We start from the raw sequence: 20211 nt of genomic DNA on the forward strand, positions 1-20211 counted from the left end.
CTAACACTAGGATTACAAATTTTGTGCATTTTTCTTAACCAGTAGTTGAAAATACTGACAATTGATTAATCATTAGAAACTAATACGAACAAACTGCATCTTCTCTCTCATTCTTTTCTCAGTTTCATTTTTGTTACAACTATTTCTAGACTATTGATTCATTATAAATAGATTTTAATTGCTAATAATTAGTTCAGATAAATGATGTCACTTTTCTTTCACACAGCCTTATAAAACAGGAAAAGACTTAGCCCATGTGATGATATAACCATGTCCAAAATCTAAGACTATATCTAGTTTCATATCATGATACAATATAATATCAATATACTGCCCAGCTCTACTCACAGTTGAATTGAATTGTGCTCTAATGTTCACTTTTCTTGCTTATTGTTCAGAGAGGGTGAACCTGTGTGTTTTGTTCATATGTCCCTGACCTCTCAGCTAGATGGATGCATGTAATAAATCAAATAATGTAACATTTCCACCTGTTATTAACATGTGATCCCTTTCTTATCATGATCTGGATTAGCCTACAGTAAATACAGGTCACTTTCTGTTATTTTAACTTCATCCTGTCCTCTATCGCCACAGCCGTTGCCATGACAACAGACGAGGCGGAGAGTCACCAGAAGAAGCCGAGGCAACAGGAGGAAAGGGGCCAGGACGCCAGGCCGCCCTCACCGGAGGAGGAGCAGCTCCGGCCCCGCAACCGCAACTCTGCTGGCCGTGGCCTCTCCCGCCTCTTCTCCTCCTTCCTGAAGAGGCGCTCACATTGCGAGAGTGAGGTGGGGGAGAAGGACGACAAGGAGGAAGAAGAAGCTAAAGCCCCGATTGCTGACCCTGAACCTGAGCTGAAGACAGAGGGAGAAGTCGCCCTGGATCAACACTCAGTGAGCAGTGTTGAGTGTCAGGTCAGCAGTGTGTAGTGCATCCCTAGAGATCACATGTTCATTTTCATTTCTGAAGTAATGGCTCTTTGTCATTCAGGCTTTTCTGTTAATGTTGTCACCTTTTAGTGTGTGTGTGTGTGTGTGTGTGTGTGTGTGTGTGTGTGTGTGTGTGTGAGAGAGAGAGAGAGAGAGAGAGAGAGAGAGAGAGAGAGAGAGAGAGAGAGAGAGAGAGAGAGAGAGAGAGAGAGAGAGAGAGAGAGAGACTGTGTGTGCGTGTAACAACTATCTAATCAACTACCTAACCTTTTGTAAAGCTGGGATAGAGAAATATTATTAAGTACTCGAATATCCACAGGTTTTTTTTTTAGCCTTTATTTAGCCAGGTCCTGTTGAGGTCAAGATGGCAGCAACACACTTACAGTTGTTTGTAGGGTCAGATAAGTCCCCAGAGAAACTGAGCGTTCAGGCTAAGGGTAAAGCGTGAGTTCACATGCTTGCTCTCTGCTCCAGGCTCAGGATTAGATGATCATTTTTCAGCCAGCTCACTCTCCTCACTCTGTTGGTGCTCCATTGACATTGTAGACATTAAACACATAGACAATAATTTGAAGTGTATCATGACAAATATAAGTGGAATGTTCAGTTTGATTAGCCATTTAGACAGCTTTGTAAAATTATTCTTTTTTGAAATGAGGGCAAAAACTAGAATATTTTGTGTTTGTAAATGTAGTTACTGGTGCATTTTAAAATTTATTTTTCCATTTAAACCTCTGGGGAGGTTTGCCCCTGCTTCTCTGGGTGAATCCACTAATACATTTAGGCATGAATTTCATCATTTGATGTTATGAGCACAAACATTAAATGGCTGGAGGTTAAGTTAGGATGAGCCCTGAGAGTGCCAGGAACCTGTTGTTTTAGTAGCAATTATTACAATATTTCTGCTGCAGATGCATACATCAGCTCTGCACTCCCCAATAATAACTTTTTGTCCTTAAACACATTTTTGACTAGCTCAGTCTCATGAAATCTGGCACACACATATCAGAGTCATATGCACTGAAAGAGATACAGGGATTGGGTTCATGACTGTTAAGTGGACTCCATACCGTTGCCTATTGCCTGCAGTTCCTCAGATATTCACCAAATTTGCACATTGCTCTCATCACTTCAGACATATTAAACATTGGCTTTCATGAACTTCACCCAATTGAAACTGAATTTTGTGTATTTTTCCTGTATTTTGTAAGTACAGTACTTATTCAAATTCCACCTAGTGGCTTTATGGGATTCCTTTACTAGATGAGACAAATGTAATGTTTAATAAGTTTATAATATTTGTATTTCACTTTGCTTTACATACAATAAAATACCCACCCCCCACAAAACTGCAGTGCTAAAGAGTAGTAGTACAAGTTAAAAAGTAATAAATGAAGCAAGCAGATGCAAAACAAAGTACATACCAACAAAGCAAGATATAATTCACAATTTTATAAACAAGTATTGAAAACTATTGAAAATAGGAGAAAAGGGTAAAATGACTAAAACAGAATAAAGACCTTTAAATGATTCTATACTCCCATGTGTCAGAGCATAGGTTGTGAGGTCTATAAAAATGTATTTTAGAAGAGAATGAAAAGATGAGACAGATTGTTAGCCTAATTTCCCCAGGCAGGCCATTTCAGAGAACAGGCACCCTAATAGCGAACATGCACTCAACTTTAGTTCAGAGCTTGGATGGTGAAACAACTAATAAGGCCTTGCCTGTGGGTCTGAAGCTGTGTTAGGCTCATAAAGAGTCAGCAGCAAAGTCAGCAGTGTAGCTGGGAGTGGTAAATAGTAGCCAGTGCAGATGTGCTTAGACCAGTGATGTGGCCTCTACATTTTGTGCCAGTTAAGATTCTAGCTACAGCATTTTGAACAAGCTGGAGACATGATAGTCATTTTTGACTGAGGCAGGTACAGAGCAGGTGGCAATAATCTAAACAAGATGAAATGAAAGTGTCAATTACATTCTCTAAATCAGCATGACATAAAATGACTTCATTTTAGACACATTTTTGAGCTGATGGAAACAACACTGTACTATGGAGGTTTTAGATGAGATGATTGCCAAGATCATGTAAGAAAAGCTGATGTCCAGCATGTCCTTGAGAAAGTTTATGAGGGACTTGAAACAGTTGGGATTCAAGGCACTCGAGTAAAATAGCATGAACAGTAGGCTCGGGCGACATCTACTTTTTCATACCTGCATATCTTTCAGACATTTTACCTGGATATAAGGTGTTAGGGCAGTGTTTGTGTAAAATGACCACTGCAGATAGCACTTTCTCAGCATTGGTTGAGGAAAGTATTATCATAATGATGCTTCAGTCTGAGAAGCTGCAGCTTTTATTTACTGACAAACTCAAACCTACATTATACATTTAATGACAGACAGACAACTCATTGCTCCCCTTTTCTTCCACTCAGCATGCATTCACTATCAATCTCTGCAACACAGACAGCAATCAGTCTGCCACTGACTCGCTCTTACACTTGATATGCTCACTACTTGTCACTCCTCTGACCAGTCGGTGGTAAGCAGTGTTTCACCTCTATTATTGAGACCAAATCCAAAATACTCCCAACCGCATGTTTGTCAGCTCAGCTGAGCTGCCTTGTCCACCACCAGAGAGACTGACATCTGGTGGTGTGTGCACACTACAATGCATCATATCAATACAGCATCTCTGTAGTTTAACAGAAAGAGAAGTGTCCATATGTTTGACAGTATTGAATCATACTGTCAGGATTTCCTAATAACCCAGTATACCGTAATACCTTTACACCTCCCAAGCCTACTGATGAGTGGTGTTGAAAGCTTAACTCAGGTCTAAAGGATTAGGTCAAAGCAGTCCCCTGCATCTGCTGTGAGGAGGAAGTCATTACCTACTTTAACAAGGGCAGTTTGGGTTGCTTTGTTATGCTCCAAAATCCTACTGGAATTTTTTCGAAAATATTATCATGGTTCAGATGAGAAAAAAATTAGGCCAAAACTTTTTTTCCCCTAAAATTTCAGACAAAAAAGGGAGTTTAGAAATTGGCCCAAAATTAGACCAATCAGAAGAATCAAGGCTGGGCTTTTTAAGAAGAGGCTGAACTACTGCATGGTTAAAACAAGGAGAAAAAGTAAATTTGATCTTTATTTAACCAGGCAAACCATTTAAAACAATTTCTTATTTGCTAAGAATTGGTTCTTAATTACTTGTGGTTTGTACGGTAATGTAATACAGATACAGACACAGACACAGACACAGATACAGTGCTGAGACGCAGCTGGTGGCGTAAGCTGCACATTCTGTAGTATTGGCAGTATTGAAAATCATACTGTCTGGATTTCTTAATACCATTGTATACCTTTATACGCCTATTTAAAAGTCATGAAATTTGACACACACATCACAAGTGGTGAAAGATTTTATCTGATATGGGTCTTGGGCTTGTGTGGCAGTGGTATCCTGGATGTACACAAAATTTGGTAAAAGTTGTTTCTCACTGGAATTTTTTCACTGGAATAAGACAATGTCAATATAGTGATAACTTCTGTTTTGCCAAGAAATACACATACCTTTTATTTAATTCCTTGAAAGTCTTCTACAGACATTATATGAGTCTGGGCACACATGGATGTAACCTGTAACTTGACTGGTTGGTGGAGGCATACAACCAGGGGGTGGAAATTCTACCATCTCCTGGTGTAGCAGCCATCTTGGATTTTGAGGTCTGTGTTGGCAAGTTTGAAAATTTCCTTGACGGAAATCCAAAATCAAGGCGCCACCTGAATTGACCCTTTGCTAAGCCCCACCTCCAAACAACAACTGTCCAATCATAGCTTAGCAACTGTAACTAGAGTTATCAGGTTTTCTATTTCTCTCCATGTTGAAGGTGTACAGGAGACTCTGAGAAGAGCGATGTTTCATGAGTCTGTATGGTGGCATCTTTTTTTGTAATCTTTCAAAAATGTGACACATAAGAGCACACGTTGTGGGGATTGGATTAAACTCTGTCGTCATCTGCTCTAAACATGAGCTCTGAACGTTAGTGTGTTTGGCCCAGTAACACTAACTTACTAGCTGCAGTAACTTTACCTCCAGACAAACTTGTTAGACGCCATTGCATCTGCATTTGTTCTGTGGGGGTTTGAGGAGGAGGATGTGGACTGATGCACAATCAAAGTGGGTCGACTACGATGCATCTCTCTCTGGCTCACTGTCTCAGGTCTAAGTCAGGTTAGCTTAGCTTTTATCCTGCCTCTCTTTCATTACACTAATCAAGTCCCTGCATGTCCTTTTCCCACATTAATGAGTGTATTTCTGTCATGTAGATCTAACATGTCGGCATACATGCCATATGTCACCACCTGACCAGTGTTTGCTGGGAAGTAAGATAGCTTTAGCCTCAGTCTTTTAGCATTAACGTTATAACATGTACGCAGCTGCTAAGTAACTTCACATATACACTTTTGTCAGCTAGAAATAAGAATCTGCTTTTGTTTTCTTCTCTAAGGAATCAAAGACCTCGTGTTTCAAGAATTATGATAAATTTGCCACCGTTATCACCATAAACTGCATTCATGCAGAAATGGAAAGTTTGGCAGGCGTAGCAACAATCAGTCGGCAGTGAAGCAGTTCTTAGCGAAGGGTTAACTGAAATTTCTGATAAGGAATTGCGACATCCCAATTCAAATAGAATGTACCTTTACTCCCAAAGTGTAACTACGTCAGCCAGCAGTCTGTAGTAGTAGTGTCTGTGTGGATGATCTGTGTGTGAGAGCCCATGAAGATCCATTCAGTCGTTCACAGTTATACCACCAAATAAAAGTGACTGGATGATTTACATTCACAGCGTTCTTTCTATATGATTTCTGCTCTCCATATTTACAATTTAACAATCAATACTAAAATGACAATTAAGGCACATACAGTATATGCATGAGTTTAACTTAATTGTAAACAGATTGATGTCATTGTGATTGTCTTTGACAGGCTCTCCAGGTAGAGAAGAAAGAAGGAGAGGAGGAGGAAGGTGGAAAGGACAACGAGAACAACAAGGAGCAAGGAGAGGAGGCTGCCCTGGAGAAAGAGGACAAGGAGAAGGAAGAGGAGAAGGAGACTGATCCTGAAGGAGGCAGCAAGGGAGACAAGGAGGAGAAAATGACAGAGGAAGAAACCAAAGGTCCCAGAGCTCCACGCCGACCCAAGACTATGCAGATCAAAGTCACCCTACTGGACAACACTCTGCTTGAGTGTGAGCTGGATGTAAGAACACTTTTTTCATCATTCATACACACACAAAAGAAAAATTACATTTCACTGGGTTTAATGATTTAATTTTAATACATGCAGCCTGAGGCTTCTGTTCAAAGTATCAGAGTCAGAGCATATCCATTGAAAAGTATTAACATATATATTAACCTCTCATGATGTAGTCTGAACACTGTTGGATAAACTAGTAAAACAGTAACCTAAAAAGTTGTTTAATTACCTAATGTTTGCCTTAACCCCAACATTAAACATACAGAGAACTCAGGCCTGATTGCAACTTCGTAGTAAATGCATAGATGCTTAGAATTTTACTCTTTATAATGCTAGAACCACGGCTAGTTGTCCTTGCAGATTATCACTCACTATATACATAGGTGTGAGACCAAATACAAATTACAGGGAAACGTGAATACTGTATTCTGTATACCTTCATACCTGACATAAACTGACCTCATGTTGTATGCATGCACTCAGAGCACAGGCTGACATGAACTTGCAGAGACATGCACTACTGCATCCTGCAAAATCATGCCCATCCAGGTGGAAGTTCCGTCTGCCTAGTGACTCTTGTCATAAGTTGTACATGCACTATATAAGAAATAGCATAGACATATAGACATATAGACATATATGTGGATGCTGCATTGGCCTTTGGATCAACATTGCTGCCATATTTGCCTTGTTCAAGACTGGCCTGTAAACAAATACATGTATTCAGGGAGCTGTGTTTTTTCTGGATAAAAAGCACTATAACTCTTAATTTCTCAGCTGACTTGTGGCTCGTGTTATATTCAGCAGGAGTAAGTTTGAAGAAAAGCCTTTTTTTCCAGGCTGATCTTATATTGGTTTGATAAACTGTCAGTCTAATACCTCCAGAAATTCTGGGAACCACAGAAATCAGATGCGATTGGAAGTTGGGGAGTAGCACTAATTTTCACTGTCAGTTTTCATCACTTATTTCTGAAACCTTACTGAGAGCGAACATTATCAGCCTTGTTAACTACATCAGTGTGAAAGCAGCTACATCTGAAAATGCTGTTTAAATCTTTATGTTTTCAGGTGGCTTCAGTAAAAATCTTCAAGCACACTGAACAGCTAAGTAGTGGAAAAATGGCAGTCTTTTTTTTGTTCCTCTCTTGTTGTTCAGCTTATAAAAACGAACCCGTCACTTCTCATTTACTTGTTTCTGCTGTGAGGTAACTGAATGAGCATCAGGAGAGATTTGATTGTGGCTCATGTGAACAGTTCTAAAACACAAAGGTAACCAGTGAAGGAAGGATTGGTGAGGTGATTGATTGGTGATGTGGTCACTTTTAGAACACATTAAAAGCCAGCAGCCAGCTGGCAGCAGTGGAGGGAGCATATATATATGTATATGTATACATATATGTATATATAATATGCTCTTGTTGCTCTGCTCAGTCTTCTCATCTTGTCATGGTGTCTGACCTGTAACATGAAACTGTCTTCCACAACCTCACCTTGGTAGCAGAGTTTGTCTGTTCCTCACCCAGTTTTAAGCCTCCTACACAGCTGTTTCTGTTTGACTTAATGACTGTGTTTCAACCTACATATGAAATTGATGATATAAGTGGTTAATCTTACACCTGACTATGACTCCCTGACTGTGTACAAGTGTACCTAGTAGAATTGATGCTGTTTGGAAGGCAAAGGGTGGTCACACCAAATATTGATTTGATTTAGTTTGCTTCTGTTCGCTTATTTTGCATTTCTTAGTTTAGTTTAGTTTATTTGCACATTATATATATATGTACAAAGACAAAAAAACCCAAAAGATTAAAACATTGTGCAGGAGAGGTTGGAAGCCAAAAAGGCTTATAAAGATACCTCCCCTATATAATTAACATTGACAACTTAAAGGTGTCAAGACTAAATAGATATAAAACTGATATACAGAAATGAAAGTATACAGGGTGCGATGCATTAACAAAAAAACAAACAAACATAAAAGCAAAACAAACAAAAAAGGAAAAAAAAAACAAGCTTATTAAAACAGCTATTTGCTCATTAAAAACTTTTTCAAATGTTTTTTGAACAAAGACAATGTAGAAATTGATTGTAGAGATATAGGTAAATTATTCCAAAGAGATGGTCCTCTGTATTTCAATGTGTATTGGTTCAGGGAAGTCCAACAATATGGAAGATGGAAGTCTTTTGAGTGTCTTGTATAATGGGAATGAATGTCTGATGAAAACGTGCTCAGCAATTGATGAGTTAGGTGTACATATTTGTACATGAACACACACAAGTCTGGTATATGTTTACATTAAAAATTGATAGCAGTCTGTATTTTCTGAAAAGAGGAGCAGATTAATCAGATATTTTAGCAAAACTCATCATTCTCAAAAACTTCTTTTGAACTGACAAAATCATATTGAGAAAAGTGGGACATGTGACAGCACAGTACATAATATAAGGATAAATTAAGCTGTAATAAAAAGTTAGAATACAAGAATGATTTGTCAATGAACGAACTCTACTCAAAATTCCAATTGACTTCATAGTCCTTTTACAGACAAATTCAATATGGCATTTCCATGTTAATTTTTCGTCTACTATGACACCAAGGAATTTAATATGAGGAACCTGAGTAATTCCAATATTGTCTATAAATAATTTGGTTTCTTCTTTTGAATACTTTTTATTTTTATTTCAGAATATTATAAAATTAGATTTATTTATAGTGAGAGAGAGTTTGTTCATCTGAAACCATTTAGAGATTGATGACAGTTCTTCATTTGCTTCTTGAATCAGTGTGCCAAACTTTTCATGTGAAGCAATAAGACATGTGTCATCAGCAAATAAAAGAGGCAGGACATTATTACAAACCCTGGGTAAATCATTCATATATATCAAAAACAAGAGAGGTCCAAGGATGGAACCCTGAGGAACCCCACAAAGCAGCTTAGCTGTATTTGAATTTTGTATATTTATAGATACATATTGTTCCCTGTCCTTTAAATAATCAGTCAACCATTTCAGAACAACATCATGAAAGCCTTGGTTTTGTAACTTAACAATAAGGATGTTGTGATCAATAGTATCAAAGGCTTTTGACAAGTCTAAGAATATGCCAAGAGAAATTTTTTTATTATCTAAAGCTGTAGAGATTTTATGAACAAGCTGTAAAAGAGCCATTTCAGTTGACATTTTTTTCCGATAACCATATTGATGGCTGTACAGTATGTTGCTCTCATCTAAATGTTTTTTAATTCTTGAATATACTAGTTTCTCTAAAACTTTAGAAAAACTAGGTAAAACAGATATGGGACGATAATTAGTAAATGTGCTAGAATCACCTGATTTAAGACAAGACTACCTTCTTTACAAGACTAGATCTTATTTCATCATGTCCTGGACCAGAATTTTTCATATCCAATATAATGTCATGTACTTCTTTAGAGGTGGGGGGATCAAACATACTGATACGAGGATACTGCTCACTGATATTCACCTAGACGGATTCATCTGTATTCTCTATGTCTTTAGCTAAGGAAGGACCGATACTTACAAAGAAATCATTGAAGCCATTTGTTATGTCAGAAAGATTAGTATAATTTCTCACACCATCAGATAATTGAGATGGGATAGTTTCTAAATTGATAAACATAAACAATTACATTTTATCAGTTTTGATGTTGGAGGTTCTGTGTTACAGCTTTCTTGCTGGCTGTTATAATATTCTTAATAGATATTTGTCTCCCTTCAGTAGTTGAGGTGCAATGTTGCCCAAATAAACTGTTAAGAAAGAACAGTCAAATCCATCTCCAGAAATATTCTGCATTACTTGTATTACCTCTTGACAGTATGACTGAATGGCTGGGACTTTAACTTGGGGATTGTGAAATATCTAATCAAATTATGCCAGCATAATTCTCTCCAAAGACCTGAACTGGTGCAAGTCTTCCTCTGAAATGACAAGTCCAGATTCTTTCTCCCATTTTTATCTAATCTGATTTGTTTCTTAATAGATAAATATTTGAGAATAACTTTGAAACAAGTTTCCTATTGCCCTTATTTTGTATAAATGTCAATAAATATGTCAATTACATTGGTATCACTTTTCTTTAAGAATTCTGCCTCATATTAAAACAAGAAAAAAAATCCAGTCTTTCTAAACCGTTTATGTCCCAGATTTTCTGGAAGCTATCTCTCTTTGTTGAAATGGAGCAGTAAGAAGTGATGCCAATTCTATACCAGTATTAAAACCCACCATCAGTCCTTTCTGGCTTGAAGTCTGGGTCAAAAACTTTGACCTAGACTTTCAAATAATGGTGATTTACATTTCTTAAACCACACTCCCACCTTCACTTATAAGAGAAGCTATAGTCCATTTATTGAAACTATTAGAATGCTGCTCATACGAGGTTATGCTATCTAATACGGAGTGTAAAGGTATGTATATCTAACTGTAACGTTTCCAGATCTGCTACATACTATGGATTACAGCATCATGCAAGTAGTCTTATTTGTGCCACCTTGTAGTAGTCTGTTAAGCAGGGTAATGATCTACTCCCTTTTTCTTTAGGATGTTTGTTTTTCTTCAAATTCTTGGTCTTCTACACCCTCTAGTCCCCACCCTACCCCGTATGAATCTTGAGATCCATTTATCCCATTCATTAAATTGTCATGATATTAAGATCACCTTCAGTGTCCTTGAGTCAGCAGACAGACATGGTTTAGCTGGCTCACTGTGGCTCTGTTCTCAGACCAGTCATCTCCTCTGCTGAGTCCCTGCTTCAGTTGTAAGCTGACAGCTGTTAAACAGTCCTGTGGGAGAAGCAACCGCTCCCTCTGAGCCTCTGCGCTATTCTCAACATCTGCTCAGTCATGTTCAGCACATTATGAGATGTCACATCTCTGACAGCAGAGTGTGTGTGTGTGTGTGTGTGTGTGTGTGTGTGTGTGTGTGTGTGTGTGTGGGTGTGGGTGTGGGCCTCAGAAACATGCAAAAGGTCAGGAGCTGTTCATGAAGGTGTGTGACCACCTCAACCTGCTGGAGAAAGACTACTACGGCCTGGCCATCTGGGAGACACCCACCATGAAGGTGAGTGATTGTTGCTAGTTTATATCAATCCAACAACCCAAACCTCAGTATTTCTTTAAGACAACAAAAGGATCTTCTTCATATGTAAAGTCATTAAGGGGTAGATGAGCATGTGGCCCTCAGTGTTTCTGACACTGAATGGTGTCTGATATCAAAACTCATTGCTACATCATCATTTTCTTGATCAGACTTGGATGGACCTGACCAAGGAGATCCGCAGGCAGGTACAAGGTGAGCAGAACCCCCTCTGTTCTCTTTTTTTTTTACTGACATGTTTGTAATACATGTTCACAGTTGTTTCATGACCCTATTCTTTTCTTTCTCAAGGTGCCAACTATAATTTCACCTTCAATGTGAAGTTCTATCCACCGGATCCAGCTCAGCTGTCTGAGGACATAACAAGGTACTGCAGGGGTTTCAGTGAGTCTGTCACCAGCTAAAGGCAAACTGAATTTTAATGAACCAAAAGCTTAATGTGGATTTATATCTCCAGATGAGGTGGGATCATTTTAACATCGCATGTAATATTTTACTCTGTGATTTTTGGAATGCATGTGTTTTAATGTAAGTTTAGTTATCTGACATTATGAGAACAATAGGATGGGTACCGTGATGTTCCAGGTGGTTTTAATTATTGGCTGCAGAGTCCTAATGTCCTGGGCCATGCACATCCCATGATGCCAGTTTGTGATGTTTCCAGTCAGGATGCTTTCTGTTGCTTCCCTGTACACAGTACTTGGGGACTGCATGTTGAACCCTAGATTGGAGCAGCTGTGATCTCCAATCCAAACTGTCTGGGGTTTGCTCTGTTTGCAACGTGTGCAGATGAGATCAATTAAGCATGAAAGCTGACAGAAATCTTAACCCAAAGTCCACTCACAAGCCTCTTCTGGAGCTTTGACCCACATCTCACAGTCAGACCCCCAAATATCTGATTATCTGTTATGAAACCTGAGTTGTACATGTGATCCTTGTTTGCTTATTGCAGGTACTACCTGTGTTTGCAGCTGCGGAAAGACATCTTACAGGGCCGACTTCCCTGTTCATTTGTCACCCTGGCCCTGCTGGGCTCCTACGCCCTGCAGTCGGAGCTGGGTGAGTACGACCCCGAGGTGCACGGCTGTGAATACGCTAAGGACATGAAAATGGTGCAGGGTCAGACCAAGGAGCTGGAGGATAAAATGATGGAGCTGCACCATACGTACAGGTCAGAACATCACCTCAGTCAAGCAGTGGTGCAAAAGTAAAAGTATCAATGCCACAATAGAGAGGCGAAGTCACGCCCCTTCAGGTGTGCCCGCATGGGACCTGACTTTGGAAAAAGAGGCAAATTATTTTTTTATTCTGTTTGAACTGTGCCACAAATCACACATATGATGTTTGTCAGTTTAAAACATAATTTTTCAAATGTAAATACTAAAACTACTAAAGGTACTGATGATGGTAGGATATTAACTTCCTTATTTTAATCCTTCACAATACATCCTAATTTTTATACATAAAATCATTACTTGAAAGTAATTGGTAACTACTACTGCAAAATGAAATACAATAATACCCACCTCTTAAGTGAAAGACAAGTTTTTAAGGTAGCATAAATTGTATTGTCTATTTAAAATACTAGTAGGAAACTGTACTAAAGTAATATACTTAAATAAAAACTCTTTTACTTTTGACCACTCCACTCAACACAACTAACTCCATCTTATTATTGACAATACATGAACTAAACAAAGCATAACTAAATCTTTTATTGGATCCCTGCTGTGATGTTGTGGCAGGTCAATGAGTCCAGCCCAAGCAGACCTGATGTTCCTGGAGAATGCCAAGAAGCTTTCCATGTACGGAGTAGACCTCCACCAGGCCAAGGTGAGCACATGGGGAAGAGTAATTCATCCTTGTTTTCCATGGTGACCCTTGGGTGTGTTCACATCAGCCTCGTTTAGTCAGGTTGAACTGAACACTGGAGCCTTTAACCCCTGGTTGCAGTTTGTTTTGGGTTGGTGTGAATGCCAGACCTAAACTCTTGTGCGAGCCAGTAATCACTCTCTGGTCCACATAGAACTGGTGGTCAAGTGAACTTTGGAGTGGTTCATTTCTGGTGTGAAAATCATTTGCACCAATCACAGAAGCATACCATTATTTGTGACATTTTATTGGTTAAAACATGTTTTTAAAGGGACAAAAATCATATTTGTAATACAGGGTACAAATAGAATTTTAAAAAAACTATTTGTCTTTTACTGTTGACTTCCTCATGTCTTTTTTTCTGAAGTAAGGTGGAGGGACTTCCCATCTCTATGATCAAAAATCTGAATTTCCATCACATGACTTTGTTTATAAATTCGAGACATTGGAGATTACCTCAAACTGGACCAGCTAGAACACTGAAAATGTGTATCCTCTTCACATTGGTTTGATTCAGGGACAGCACCTCCAGACTCCCCCCTCAATTCCAGATTTCCTTCATAGATCAGAGCTGCATGCCGGAGTTTCCATGTACCTTAGTGTTCTACAAAGGTATAAAAAAAGGAACTTCTTTTCCTGCAAGTTTTTCCCAGACTGTCCCTTAGTGGGTTCCCTCAGGGAAGAGCTGCTAAAGTACATTGTAAGCTGTAAGTTGTCTTTCGCCGCAGTGCACACATCGAATGATCACTTGTAAAGGCTCATAAATGACATTTTACATAACAAGTGTTGCCACAATCATTTTTTCTATTATTATTCCAGACGAGACTTTGTGATAGTACCAAAAAATATGTAACCTATAGTCTACAAAATATAAAACAGAGTATGAATGGAGACATATGACACAGTCTGTGACTTGTTGAAAGCCCAGGATAAATGATAGAGCTAAATAGGTGAATGATTTTGTTCTCATACAAGCAAAAGGCCTAATACAAATTTGTTGTTATTACACGAAAGACACCTGTAGCAGCATATCCATGTTTAATAGCAGTGCGTGCATGCATGCGTACGTACATATGTATGTGGTCTGTGTCAGCTCTGTGCTCCTCTGCTGGCAGCATTTAGCTCTCAGGGTCAGTCTGAGGTTCAGGCTACTATAGACTAACCAGGCAGTCAGAAAAGCCATATCCTCCTTTAACTCTATTACATTAAAAAACATTTTAAATTTTTTCACAAATTGGATTAGTGTTACGGAGAGGTTCTATATTTTATTTGATTACCTTCATGATAAGAATAGACAGATTAAATGACAATATTCTCATGATGTGTTCTGCACAGAAACGTTTTCATAATTAACTTTCATTAATTTCGTTAATTTTAAACTAATGATGTAACTTGGGCCGGTAGCCTAGATGTGAACTACACTACAACTGTCCATTTGAAAAGCATAATGTTGGTCTAATAAACCAACAACTGTGACAGGATGAACAGAGTGCATCACTTGTAAAGCTTATGGGGCCCAGATAAAAAACTTGTAAAGCTTACGGGGCCCAGATAAAAACCTGCACTCTTAATCTGGGTGGAATGTGACCCAGCCTTCATGAAAACAAACACCACAGATGTGAAAAGAAAACCCCACAATGTGCTTGCAGTTTTGTCTGATAGTATTTTTTTTATCATCACAGAAACGTGCATGCCTGGCCTGACCAGCAGGAACACATGTGACCTGTCAGATTTTACAGCAGAAATCAGGTCAATGTGTTTGCATCAGAACAGGGGTTTAACCTGATATGCAAGACGGGACTTGTACAGAACTATACCTCCCCCTGTGGATGATAGTGAGCACTACAAGGAAGCTACATAATAAAACAACTGGTTCAGATAAAGATACAGCAGATTCAAGTTCCTACTTGCATGGATCATTATTGGTAGGTTAATTCAATAGAGAGCCCAAGTTACACCTGTTCTAGTGGACCACTGTGGGACCTAACTTCAGAAAAAAAATAGAAAACATAATTTTACTTGTAAAGAAAGTTGCCTTTTGTCATACTTGTTAAGTATGAGACTGTGAAGAAACTTAATTAGCTTAAATATTTGTATAATGGTTTGGATGAAGGTGGAGTTAAGTTAATTCATCTTAAAGCATTAAAACTGGCTTTAAAGGCTCCACAGAAAATATATTGGAATCCTTATTAGAGCTCTTGTCCAGATTTCAAAAACCATTTTTGAATATATACAAAAGGTCATCACTAATTTATCACGTTTTTTGAAGACATATTTCAAGCCTGGTCACATTTCCAGTATTTTCCACCAGACTCTGTTGATGACATTTTGCAACAAGTTTTATGGTTTAATTCCAATATATTAAGCAATGGATGACTTTTTTTTATCTTTTGGGAACAGTTAGTTCAAAAGGGCATTATTTTTATAAATGGTACCAGTGATTTGAATGGTAAATCACTTGTATCATTTACAGAATATCTATTCATATGAGTTATTTTGTGAAACATTTGAAGTAGTCTGTTCAGAATTTAGATATTAACATTTAGTAGCTAGTGCATGTGGCTTGGAGGAAAGAAGTGAGAAATACTCCCTTTCAGGGAAACTGTCTTTGGCTAAAAGAAAACAGATCAATGTTTTTATGTACAAAGTCTTTTGAGGGCACATGATTGAAATGACAAGCTAGACAAATACCAGTTATACTGGGACGGGACATTTGATATCCCGTTGCCAATGAGAAAGGTGTATAATCAAATTTATAAAGCTATTTTAGATTCCACGTCACAATACATTCAATTAAAAATTCTATACAAAATACTTCCAACAAGAAAAATGCTTTTTTGGGGGTATGGAAGAGAATGACAACTGTTGTTTCTGTAAATCAGACGTCAAGGATATGTTGCATTTATTTTGGTTCTATCCTCATGTGGCAACTTTTTGGATAATTATCAAAAGATGGCTTGCATTAAGTGTGATTTTTTTAACCATGTGCCCTCAAACAATAATGCTCGCTGAATTAAGAAATGGATGTCTTGGCATTTTAAATACTATCATATTTTTGGGTAAAATATTTATTTTACGATTGACATTCCCTGTTTCTCTCTCCTTTTTATTTAGTTTAGAGTTTATGTTAGAAGGCATTAATGCTACCAGGCAGGGGAAAAAGAATTACTTTGAAAAAAGATGGAAAATGTTAAGGCTGAGTTCAGAAGAAGGATGAAAATGATGATCATGTCATTGTTTTATTGTTGTTTTTGTTTTGTTTTTGTGTGCCTTGTGTTTGTGTATGTGTTTTTAAATACTGTCCTTGTTAACTTGGTTCTTTCCTTGTTGCTTGTTGTTGATGGTGTATGTTTGTGTTTATGGTTGTCTTGTTTGTATTGTTTAATTAAAAAGAAGAAACTTATTTAGAAAGACTACACACCCAGATGTCACATGAGTGACGTCATGTTTTTCTAGCCACTGAAGCTACGATGCCGGTGTGTTTTTATACTGGGATTTAGTCACACATGCAACAGGTCTTTCTTGTTTTTTCAAAATGATTTTTCTCTTGCTATTTCTCTCACTATATTCATATTTTTTTCCAAAGGTTGAGCTTTACACTAAACATGTTGTGTGCTGAAAGCCACTATTAGGAAAACTTTGAGACAGTCTAATAAATTGTTCAAATGTAAAAGTTGTGTAGAAAATATTTATTAAAATGTCAATTTGTATGTAAATTTGCATGGACCACCCCAAAACTTTTTGAAACCCTTAGTAAAATCTACTCACACCATTGGCAAGTAAAAAAAACAAAATGAAGTTATAAATAACAATAACTTGGCTAAGGCACAAATAGTTTTTAAAGGCAGCACAACCTGTGGTCAAAAGTTGAAAATTAGATATGAATGAAATAAAATGATGATAAAATGTGTATCTGTAAAATCTTAGTTTCTTTAACTCTTCTCTTGTTTCTCTTCTTTCTTTCTTTGTTTCTTTCTTTCTTTCTTTCTTTCTTTCTTTGTGTCCTTCTGTCCCTCTTTCTTTCCTGCTCTCATTCTTTTTTTTTTTCTTTTTCTCTGTAGGAGTGTTTAGAAAAAGATCAGTTGTAAATCAGTTGTGGATTAATTCATCACCATTTGTCAAAACACACAGTGGCATCTGTAAATTTTATAAAAGTGTGTGTAGTAAATATTTACAGCCATGAAAACAACCTTTTATGATTGACACATGGATGGACAAGAGAGATAGAGAGACAGTTTTGCACCTAATAATGGTTTTAGTTCATCTTCATGCTGCAGGAGGAATATTCCACTGCTCACTTTTAAGTCAAAAGTGCAGAATACAGAAAGACGAGAGCCTTTATTTTCATCAGATATACAGCACGATTAAAAGAGCTTCTCCTGATCAGTGCATCAATTCAATTAGTAAATAAAAAGTTAATTCACTTACGAGCAGTACATTCAAACATAATTGCACTTCAAGGTTGTTGCATTCAAAGGAAAGTTTGAACTGTCAATTCATGCAAATGACAAAGATCTTCATGAATGTCCCAATAATTCGGATGGTTTTAGTAAAAAGCAGTGGTTAGTAAATATATTTCTAGGCCATTCACTCATTGCTCAGTTGCTTTCCTTATATTAGATTGTCCGTGTTTCCTTTTTGTGTATTTTATGTTTTGCTTCCTTGTAAGCTTCCATTGGTTTCTGTTGCTCACTGGGTGTAAACTACTACGCAGCACATATTTTCCATTTCAGCATCAGTAAATCTGTGATCAGTGGTGGACAAAGTACTCAACCCCAGTACTTGAGTCAAAGTATGGATACTCCTGGTCAAATATTACTCAACTACAAGTGAAAGTTGCTCAGTCAAAATTTTACTCAAGTTAAAGTATTAGAGTTCTTGCTTTTAAAACTACTTAAGTATTCAAAAGTACAAATTACAAAGTACATTTTCTAACATCAATACATGCTGTATTGTTTTCATGATGCATTTACAGAAGCTTGTAACTCTCTGAAATCATCTAATGATGCACTGATGCTGATACACAAAGTCTATTGAAACACCTATAAAAACTTCAACATAGAAATACAATCAAAAACAAAAAGGACAGTTATTGTCAATTTCTGATGTAACTGTATTAAAATCACATCATGAAATTAGATTGAAGGATTTCTCCAAGTCTGTTAAATAACTGAGATTTCTTTCTGTCTTCAGAGGCAGTATATATACATGAATTATGTGGTATTTTTCATCCCGATAAAAACAATCCAACTTTAAAGCTACCTGGAACAATTAATATTTATAATAACATCTTGAGATTTCATTTTGTCTTTCTCCTGCTGTCACCATTACTGCTTTTTGTTTGAATGACAGAGGGAGAACTTGCTTGTTCTTGTTACAGAGCGCCTGGATGATGTATTTCCACTTTTACATCAATCCAGAGGAGCTACTGTGATTGGTTTCTTTCTGTGAGGAACACAGCATGTGACCAACTGCATTTTAGAAAAGAAAAACACCAACAGCTGACTTCAAAGCTCAGTCGAAAAGTAACAACAACCTTCCTAGAAATGTAGTGGAGTCAAAAGTACAATATTTGTCTTTGGAGTGAAAGTAATAAGTTTAAAAAAAAACAAATACTCAAGTAAGGTACAGATACTCAAAAAATGTACTTAAGTACAGTACTCAAGTAAATGTACTTCACTACTGTCCACCACTGTCTGTGATAGACCTCACGGTTTGTTGACAAAATAATTACCTGTATTACGTAAACTTGGCTTGACCTAGCAGCCCCCCTCAACCTGGCTTAACCATCGTGAAACATACAAAGTCGGGATGAAATGACTCACTTTTTCTCATCCTGGATTTCTGAATTCTGCTTTTGTGAAGTAGTAACTTTTCTTCTTTCTATTCCTGGTTCCATCCAAAGGGCCATGCTCTCTGAAATCTTAAACTTAATGTAAATCTTCCTGTCTGTCTCTCTGGGTGTCTCTCTCAGGACCTGGATGGTGTGGACATCATGCTGGGGGTTTGCTCCAGTGGTCTGATGGTGTACAAAGACAAACTGAGGATCAACAGGTTCCCCTGGCCCAAAGTCCTTAAGGTCTCATACAAACGCAGCAGCTTCTTCATCAAAATTAGACCATCTGAGGTATATTATTTTCTCTTCAAATTATCACATCTGCCATTCATTGTTTGACACTGAACTCACCCTAACCTGGACTGGAACCAGGAAGCTCTTTCTGTTAGTCTTGTTTTTAACAGGTATGTGTTTCTTGTTTCAACAGGTAGAACAGTATGAGAGTGCAATTGGCTTCAAACTGCCCAATTACCAGGCAGCCAAGAAGTTGTGGAAAGTGTGTGTCGAACATCACACCTTCTTCAGGTAGGGTGTTGTATTCTTTAAGTCAGTTTGTGCATATGGCAGCTGCCTAACCTGCAGTCAGATCAGAAGATCAGTATCGATGTTCTTTGTGGTCAGGCTAACGTCCACTGAGATGGCCACCACTCCTCGGAAGTTCCTGGCGTTGGGCTCCAAGTTCCGCTACAGCGGTCGGACTCAAGCTCAGACCAGACAGGCGAGCTCTCTCATCGACAGACCAGCTCCTTTGTTCCAGCGCTCCTCCAGCAAAAGGAACTCACGTAGCCTGGATGGAGGTACACTGCTGGTGGTGCTCAAGGCGTGTGAGCGTGTGAGTGTGTGTGTGTGAGAGTGTGTGTGTGTGTGTGACCGAGTGAGTGAGTGAGTCTGTGAGAGTGAGTGAGAGTGAGTGCATGTATTGTGACACCAGAGCTTGTTAGATCCTAACCCTAATCCACATCATGGCTACACCATGTGTTCCTGAAATGTTGGTTGGTTGGTTAGAATAGAATAGAATAGAATAGAATAGAATAGGACAGAATAGAATAGAATAGATCTTCATTGTCCACTGAGGTGGAAATTTGTCTTCGGCTCACCAAACACAGGACACAGCAGTTTGTGAAAAAAACTCTGTAGTGCCTCCCAGAGCTTTAAGACTCAAACTGGCTGGAGAGAGGATTAGAGCAATCTGACAGGATGCTC

At 38.0% G+C, this 20211-nt stretch overlaps 1 protein-coding gene across 5 annotated transcripts in view; it reads left to right on the top strand.

Moving 5' to 3' along the window:
* epb41a (erythrocyte membrane protein band 4.1a) overlaps window positions 1-20211 on the top strand; it is an 82248-nt gene that overhangs the window by 12618 nt on the left and 49419 nt on the right. For all 5 annotated transcript variants that reach the window (XM_084738492.1, XM_084738487.1, XM_084738488.1 and 2 more), the window contains exons 2-11: window positions 595-914; window positions 5918-6190; window positions 11160-11264; window positions 11453-11495; window positions 11592-11667; window positions 12253-12471; window positions 13046-13133; window positions 19147-19299; window positions 19436-19533; window positions 19630-19805. In XM_084738492.1, coding sequence (XP_084594618.1) covers window positions 603-914; window positions 5918-6190; window positions 11160-11264; window positions 11453-11495; window positions 11592-11667; window positions 12253-12471; window positions 13046-13133; window positions 19147-19299; window positions 19436-19533; window positions 19630-19805 — 1543 coding nt within the window. In that variant the 5' untranslated portion in view covers window positions 595-602. The remainder of the gene's footprint in view (window positions 1-594; window positions 915-5917; window positions 6191-11159; window positions 11265-11452; window positions 11496-11591; window positions 11668-12252; window positions 12472-13045; window positions 13134-19146; window positions 19300-19435; window positions 19534-19629; window positions 19806-20211) is intronic.

The sequence above is a fragment of the Lutjanus erythropterus genome, chromosome 16 (genome assembly GCF_056507025.1).
Source record: "Lutjanus erythropterus isolate fLutEry1 chromosome 16, fLutEry1.hap2, whole genome shotgun sequence".
Taxonomy (NCBI): Eukaryota; Metazoa; Chordata; class Actinopteri; order Lutjaniformes; family Lutjanidae; genus Lutjanus; species Lutjanus erythropterus.